Genomic DNA, 8573 nt, shown 5'->3' with positions numbered 1-8573 from the left:
GTTGTGTAACGAATGTAACTGGGCCCGCGGCTCAACCACTTCGTTAGCTGAGTTTGTAGAGGCTTCATGAGCTGGCTCAACACACTGCATAGGCTTCTTACTAGTCTTGACCAACTTGGGTTTTCCTTTCTCACCCACCACCCTCCATGGTTCAATTGGCTGCAAGTTGTCCCCTACCAATCCATGATCACCTTCACTTGTGGTGGTTGGCTGAGTCAACAAGGATTGATTGATTAACATTCGTCTGTGCTGGTACATCTTAATGCATGTTCAACCTCGTAGGCAATGAGACCTTGTCCGCTCGAGCCAGAGTTGTATTTGCTGGTCTTTTCGAGCATTTCTTGTCCCGTCTACTTGCAAATGAAATAGGAGTCTGTGAAGGGTCCAAACCTGACTTGTTGAGCCATCGATAGACCTCCCAAAAATTTAACCTCGATGAAATCAGGTACTAGTTGCACATGATCCCATAGGATCCATGCTCTTTTTCGAACAAAATGGGATTTGGCAACCAGTAGAATAAGTAGAACTTTTCCAAGTGCAGTTGCCATCCTGTCAAGGGAGTTGCCCAACCATGGTGGAAGATTCAAAAAATCCACCCACACTCAGTAGTCATGATATAGAAACTCGTCCACTAAAAAAGATGCACTCCATGGAATAACACGCACCGAAGCACCTGCAAACAAGTAGGACCTACCCAGTGGCGCCATTAGCAAGAGCTTCCGACACAAACCGCACCAGCAAAAAACCTTTGCCAATGAATCTCGCCACATAGGCCGATGTAGGGATATCACATTCAAAGATAAGAAATTGTTGAAGCTATGGGCCGAGTGCTTTTGTCCCGCTTCATACCAACCTTTGGTAGCCACTTCTCTCGCACAATGTGCCATCTTTGCTTGTAAAATCCGCTTAGTGTCATCCATCTCCAGCCGGGTATAACTAGCCTATAGCTTCTTAGCTAGTGCTTCCATGTAGGACATGGATTCAACATCCTCCTTGGCTTGCTCCCTAGAATCTTTGCCCACTGTGACCACCTCTTTTGAGGCACTACCTTCATCTCCACTCACAACACTCATCTTCCTCACACACTTAGCCATCCAGGCATCACTCCACTGTCTTTTCAAGGAGCTCCTACTTCCATGCACCACATTAAGCCGGGTGGCACTGGGTAGCCTTAGTTCACTCCCCGGTTAGACATTGATCTCCTCAAAGTGGGCACAAAATCTACCCCAAGTCCATCACATCTGTGAGATACCACTCATTACAAGACTTAGTTGAAAAACTGCACCTATCAAAGAGTCAATGGTGCATCACCAAGGTATTGCTTCATTGATACAAGTAGGCACTTGTCTTAGGCATCTGTATCAATAACTAGGAAGCAGCTCTCAAACTAATTATCCCATGAAAGGACGACTGAGGAGTCAAAATTGGCTTATATTTCAAGAAAGTTGTCTTTTGGGAATTGGTGCCACTCTTTGGCATTTTCTACTCACTCACTGCTTACGCTTTTGCAGTCCCCTCCAGCAAGTAGGTACTCACGAGCACAGGCTTCCTCAGCTAGCATTTGCTGCATCATTTGTAGCTGCCGTTTCTACACTATTACATAATCCCATGGTCAAAGCTTCTGAACAACCCTTCATCCATAAATTGCAAGGATGGACTCGTTGGAGCAATAAGCATTGTTGAGACGGGTACAGCCATGAACACCATTACTAAATGGTCTGTTAGATCTCTATCAACTCATTGTAAACATGCGGGACCATGCTCTCTGGTCACCACTCCAGGCAGTATCTCTCTGGGGTTCCAAATTAACGCTTAGTACTATGCTCTAATACCGATGTAACATGCAATTAGACCTAATGGGCTGCAATGCCCGATACGTGCTCATGTCATACAGCAGGAACTGAAGACTTGCATATACAGCTCAACTGAAAGCGTACAAGAGACCATGTGTTCCCGAGCTGGAACTTAAATGATTTTTTTTCAAGGGGATATTGATGAAGGAGATATTAGAAGAACGCCATCCACCCGTGGCTTCAGTAATTTTAGCATACACTTTAAAATGACAGAGGAAGGAAATATATACCTAGATGGATCCAGGAACATTCCCAAACTCATCCTCTAAAAACACAACATAGTGCAGTTTTTAGACCGGACGTACCAAAAAGGCTTGAAATGCTCCTAGCATTTTGCATTTTCTAAAACTTTCTAAGTAAAGGTTTCTAGATTTTCATGTTATAAGAATGCTACATAGACATTACTAAAAGAGCATACATCACGAGACAAATAGAAGAAAAAGACCCCTCCTTAAGGGCATTAGTATCATTTCTTAAGGATCAAGAGTAGTCAAGAATCCTAAAATCATGACTGAGTCGGCACATATATACCATAAGGCTGTAGGCCACTTCATAAAGCAGGCAGCAGCCATCGTAAACTGTGGGGCAACAGGGTCACTGTCAATCAAACAACCACCTTAGAAGTGGACACAACCATGCAAAACGTTTAGACCCTCAACACTGCTTTGCTTGGGCGATGCGTTTGCATTCCTCTCCAGCTTGAGTTCTTGAGCAACTAGCTCACCGCAGCACAAGCTTCCTCAGCCTGTGTTTGCTGCATCATTTGTGGCATTTGTTTCTATCACTATTACATAATACCATGGCCAAGCATTATGTACAACCCTTCATCCACATAATTGCTAGGATTGACTCGTTGGAGCAATGAGCATATATGAGCAGAGTACAACCATGAACACCATTACTAGCTGGTACTTCTGGCATGCTGTTGGCATAGACAGTTCTAATGACAGAGGAAGGAATCGCCAACGTCCAAAAAAGGCTTGAAATGCTCCTAGCACTTGGCATTTTCTAACACTTTCTACGTACAAGTTTCTCGATTTTCATGTCATAAGAATGTTACATTAGCATTTCTAAAAAAGCACACCTTACGAAACGAATGGACTAAAAAGACCCCTCCTTAAGGGCACTAGTATCATTCTTTAAGGATCAAGAGTAGTCAAGAATCCTCAAATCATGACTGAGTCAGCACATATGTATCATAAGGCTGTAGGTCACTTGACAATGCAGGCAGCAGTCATAGGGGCAATGGGCCCACTATCAATCAAACAACCACCTTAGATGTGGACGCAACCATATGCAAAATGTTTAGATGTTCAACTGAAATGAGTATTTTTCAGCTATTCAAGGTAGTTTTGGTACAATACCGTACTCAAATTCCCATGGGAACAGTTATGCACGCTCCATACTGTGCAGTACATGTATGCGAAAGAAGTTTTGTAGAAAGTGTGTTTTGTAGGGATGCAGTTTAACTCTTTTTTTTAAGGGGTGAGGTTCAGATGTGTCCCCCTCTCTTTAATTGTATACCTGGAACTATAAATGTATGTGCTTGCCACCTTCTCCCCTCTCATCCCACCTCAAGGCTGGTTGCTGCGAATCAGTCTCATAGTCCACACAGCCCCGTTGACTGGACTATAGAAGTCGTGACTTGTTGCTATAGTATGCTGATTTGGTAATTGGTTTCAGCTAAGCGCTTTTAGTTTCAAGTCAAATCTCTTTGTTTATTATTTGGTTCCATGCATGATGTATGTAAATCAATAGTCAACTACGATACAGTCTATTTGATTTGTTGTACATAGTGAATCATTGCATTCTATGGGCTACAGTCACTATTGTATTATTCCTCTCCCTGTCCCTCTCTATGCCTCCTCTCTCCCCATCCCCCTTCCTTACAAAGGGGCGTAACTGTCATACCTTCATATGGCACACGTAATGGTACTCATGCTCTACGTATGGTACCGCTTTGCAGCTATCCAAGTTCAAATACAATAATAGTTCCATGTTAAACCTCAAGAGAGCTCACATACCTTCAGCAAGCACCACCGTTCTATGAAATGCCATAAACACTCAATGATGACCTGACATTTCAATACATACATCCAATAGTTGATGCACGTAGATCAAATCACATTTATCACGTGACCCAAAGTAGTCAAGCAACTTCAACTAAGGAATGAAAGTAAGTAAAATACATTTTAAACAATATAATCGAGCTGGGACTGAGGGGATAGCAGCCATTCTACATTCTATCACAAACTCCAGTGTTCAATGTCTGACACTATAGAGCTTGAGGAGAAGAGAACTCACAGTGAATAGAACAGCATACAAGATCAGATCTTTCTTCATGATAGTTGGCCACTTGTCCATCACTTTCATGTGGGTATTTGCAGACTTCATAAAACATACATATACCTAGATGAATCCAAGAACATTCCCAAACTCATCCTCTAAAAACACAACATAGTGCAGTTTCAATCTCACGATAGTCACTCATAAGATTGAAAACCATAAACTCCATCACGCATAGCAGGGACTAGCTACTATGACATCCCCACTGACGTCATCAGCGCCCAACAGTGGGTGTAGACCATAGTATAAAAGTATGCTCTCACACATACAAATCCACACACCCACACATACTTGAGCATCCATTTATACAAAGTCTTCGTATTGAGTTTCTGTCGGCACTCCGGAGGTGAAGGGCAAACTCAGCCATGACGAAGGCTAGCACTAAAGGAGAAGGTTAGTCAAAAAGTAGTCCAAATCTCTTCATTCAAGCTACGACTGCTTGTGAAGTCTAAACAATTTCATTTTAGTCTCTCCCAAATGAACATCTAAATCTAAATCTAGCTGATAGGGCAACGCACCATTTAAGATAGAAATAATTTAAGACATAAAACATACATATATTTGGGTATTTGCAGACTTCATGCATTATTCCCTTGACCATTCAGTCAACCATGAGTTACAATAATCCAATGCTACAAGCCATTACGATTTTATACACCTTAAAGCACCACTGTATGAAAGGACAAACAAAAGAAACTGCAGTCTCTTGACACACAAAAATTTCAAGTAAATAATCATACAACATAGGAAATATTTGCAAAACTCCAAACCATCCTCTATGCAGGCTGTGGTTGATTTCTTTGAATAGATCAAGGGATGAATCATCAGAAAAGAAAACCATCATAAAATATCCCATGACAATGCCTTCAGTTCGTTTTGCTTCCACTATGAATAAAAGTTCATTTTAATTGCTCACCCTTCAAAGCAACATTTTGAAATTTGGACACAGTAAAGCAAATATACAAACCAGCACCTCAAACCTTCACCATGAGACACACAAATACAGTCCTATTCAAAATTCGCTGAATCAATATAAATCCAGGAATGTGCACAAATTCATAATGTAAGTCATCAGCACCCAACGATAGGTGCAGACCATTGTAAGAACATACTTTCACATGGGCACAAAGGTTCTAGATGACTAATACGTGAGAACACCCATGACTGTCTGCAAGAAGTTTGTAGCTAAGAAAGTATATGGAACAGGTTTCCACATACCCTTTCAAATCACAACAGTAGCATCACCTTGAACAGAAGTGGACCATGGATCAAAACAGATGAAAAAAGCAAGCGGGTGAGGCTTGTCAAGTTGATGATGAATGTGAACTTCTCTTATATTGATATTGATATTCTATTTACAACAGGATGAAGAATATAGATCTGAGAGCCCAACAGCTCTGCATAAATTTGGATCTGAGAGTGAATGGGCTCATTCTCTTTACAGTCAAAGCTGAGGGTGGTTTATCCAAGTTGAGACAACTTTCTATAGACTGAAATATTCTCTTTAAAAATACATGTCCATATAGACAATTCAAACTGTAAAAAGTGGAGCCATTCTTTTACTGTACATAAGATAGGGCAGGGAAACAGACGTCCAGAATATGTCAGCCCCTATTTGTCAGGGTGAGAAACAAGGAGGAACCAACACTCCAGCTTCTTCATAGAAAAGAAGATGTTCTATAACGCAATCTGCATTTGTTTTTATGAGCATATGAAGGCCCCCCCAGATAAAGTTCAGAAGATGGAAAGCTTACACTCTTCATCATGGGCGTCTAGCAACCCCCAGAAGAGGATCAGTACTCCGCATTATAAATGTTACAAGATAGATCAATTACGTCCAACAATATACTATAGTTTTTTGTATTCACTGATCTTTCATAACACCCCTCCGTGCTATCGAAATCATAATTTTGTTCTAAAGCTCCTATTCCAGCAGTGACTGTGCTTCCAACAATAGTCATACTGCCTTGCACAGCTTGTGTATTCTGCAAAGAATAGAATGTGCTTGTAGACAAAGAAACAGTAGAACTCTGCTCGTTGAAGGAGTGCGTAAGATTACTCTCTTCAATGTAGGAGCTATCGAGCCCAGAATAGACTTGGCTATACAAGTCTAGTGGAAAAAAGTTAGTTGTTTCTTGAGAAAACACTACTTTTGATGGCGTTTTCGCAATGACGTCTCCTTTCATTTGGGTGACTTGAGACACGATCTCTATGTCAGAATCATTTTGGAAGACAAGCACATTATCGAATGCAAAAGAATAGGAGGCTGTGGCAACTATGTTCCCCAACGAGCAAACTATATAACCTGAAAACGAAATTGATCGCTTGGCTGTGGTATGAAAAGTGCCATCCAATCCTTCAAAGTCTGATGTCAATTCGGAGAAGATAGCAGGCGCATCGTAATTCAAAAGCCCGCCACTTGTCTGGGAAGTCTTAGGATCGAGCCAAAGATGAAGGTTAGCGTCCAGTGGCCAACTACCAATGGCATTCTCTACTCTCATGCTAATGGTGTGGTTATCCCCATCCACAAGCAATCCAACAAAAGGTGTAAGCTCCAGATCGTAAGTAGGAAGGTTATAAGCACCAATTGCTGCAGCAGGCCGCCAAAAGAGAGGGTTGATTCCTCCCGTATAAATTACTGGGAACGGCCACACGGCGCCTACGATTACCCCATCCAAAAAGACCTGCACCTCTCTGAATGGTCCGTTCCCTGGATAGCCAGTAAGATGGTTGGCTTCGATGTACTCATTAGGAGGGTTGGTATACCAGAACTCGTCGTCTCCATGGAAAGAAACACAGACTTCCAGTACAGCTCTGTAGACGTTGGTGGGAAGCTCAAAGGTTTTGGAAGCGGTCTCATTTTCGCTAGAGAGCTGAAACCAATAGCCCTGCGAGAGGGGGGTAGGGAGCGAGATGGGGAGGACGAGATCTGCTGCAGAATCGGCAGGGAAAGGGAGAGGTTTTCGCCGAGAGGCTTTGTAGAATTCGAGGGTGAGGTTAATATTGAAGATACCTGTGTAGGTGCTATCGACGACGTTGGCGAGCTCGAGGACGACGAGCTGGGGGCTTTTGAGGACAGAGGAGAAGCGAGTGACGTCTTTTCTGACCTCCCAGTAGATACCACGAGAGGTAGGCTCAGCGGTGCAAGTTCTGAGGAATTCGACGCCACCGAACCAGACGGCAGCGATGCGGTCGTATTGGCGGCCTTTGCAGGTGCCACTCCAAGTGAGGACGACCTGCTGCCAGCGGGAGGAGCAATGGGAGGGGGGGGTGTAGTTGGCGACGGCGGGGGGGAGGCTGTAGGTGTTAGCGAAGGAGTGTTGGAGGACGAGGGAGGAGCAGGGGGGGGAGGAGGAGGAGGAGGGATCGACGACGGGCTTGGAGACTTCGAAGAAGATGTCGGGGGAGGAAGAAGAGGAGGGAGGAGGCTGGGGATGGCGATGGAGGAGGAGAGGTCTGAGGCGATGGCGATGGGGAAGACGAGGAGGAGCAAGGGAGGCATCGCCAAAGCAGCAGCAGCAGCAGCAGCAGCAGCAGAAGAAGAAGAAGAAGAAGATGCTGAAAAGGCTGGTCGCCATAGCCACAAGAAGATGAAGAGGAAGAAGAAGAGCAGAAGAAGAGCAAATGTTGCTCCTCTTATTCTTCTTCTTCTTCTCTGCTTCTTCTTCTTCAATTCATTAAGTTCCACGGGAAGCTTGCTTCTTCTCCCTTGCTTCTCCCATCAGTCATGGCAACAACCAAAATATTCCCTTTCCCTCATAGAACCACCTTCAGAGTGTCTCTCTGATTCTACACACAATACAACTACTTCATCCTTGCTAACTCCAGCCAAGGTCCATCCTCTTCTTGTTGCGAATTCTTTTGGTTCTTCCAACTGCTCAAAACAAAACCTTGTCCTTTTCCTTTTCCTCTTTTGCTCACTTAACTTTTGGAACGCTGGCAAGCACTCAGCATTGCCAATCATCGCCTTTGCAGTCTCTCGTAGCTTCAGCATAACTCTTACATATTTGGCTTTGTTCTTAACTTGTTTTGAACTTGCGTACTAGTTGTTTGCATCGTCTTTCAATGATCTTGCGTACCAGCCAGTTAGTTTCCCTTCTTCGCAAATGACTACGCTGCCTTATTCAAGAATGCCTGTGCAAACTTTTGGTTAGGCTTTAGCCATTGCACAAGCTACCGCTTTAGGTACAGCTACAAATGAGGCATCCATTATGCAGGACGAGTAGCATGACCCGTCTACGATGGGTTAAAGACCCGCTCCGCTGGGTCTCAAAGTGAGATTTTAAAATGTTTGTAATTTCTAGCAATAGAATTTCAAGTTTCAAAATCCTCCAGCATAGGCACCACTTGGCTTGGCTCTATGCTCAGTTTTAC

General features: G+C 43.4%; 1 protein-coding gene across 1 annotated transcript; it reads right to left on the bottom strand.

Moving 5' to 3' along the window:
- Positions 1–5508: 5508 nt before the first annotated feature.
- LOC147902727 (peptide-N4-(N-acetyl-beta-glucosaminyl)asparagine amidase A-like) lies at positions 5509–7981 on the bottom strand. Its single transcript, XM_087374175.1, has one exon. The coding sequence runs from the start codon at positions 7775–7777 to the stop codon at positions 5993–5995; it is 1785 nt and encodes a 594-aa protein (XP_087230301.1). The 5' UTR covers positions 7778–7981; the 3' UTR covers positions 5509–5992.
- Between the last annotated feature and the right edge of the window lie 592 nt (positions 7982–8573).

The sequence above is a fragment of the Dipteris shenzhenensis genome, chromosome 4, assembly GCF_047967505.1.
Source record: "Dipteris shenzhenensis isolate YYH24624 ecotype China chromosome 4, Dip_SZ_1.0, whole genome shotgun sequence".
NCBI classification, from domain to species: domain Eukaryota; kingdom Viridiplantae; phylum Streptophyta; class Polypodiopsida; order Gleicheniales; family Dipteridaceae; genus Dipteris; species Dipteris shenzhenensis.
The sequence above is the reverse complement of the archived record's forward strand: the minus strand, read 5'-3'. Positions and strand labels throughout refer to the sequence as shown.

What these genes read in the sequence shown, in the direction of transcription:
- LOC147902727 (XM_087374175.1), bottom strand. Translation starts at nt 7,777, where the DNA reads ATGGCGACCAGCCTTTTCAGCATCTTCTTCTTCTTCTTCTTCTGCTGC.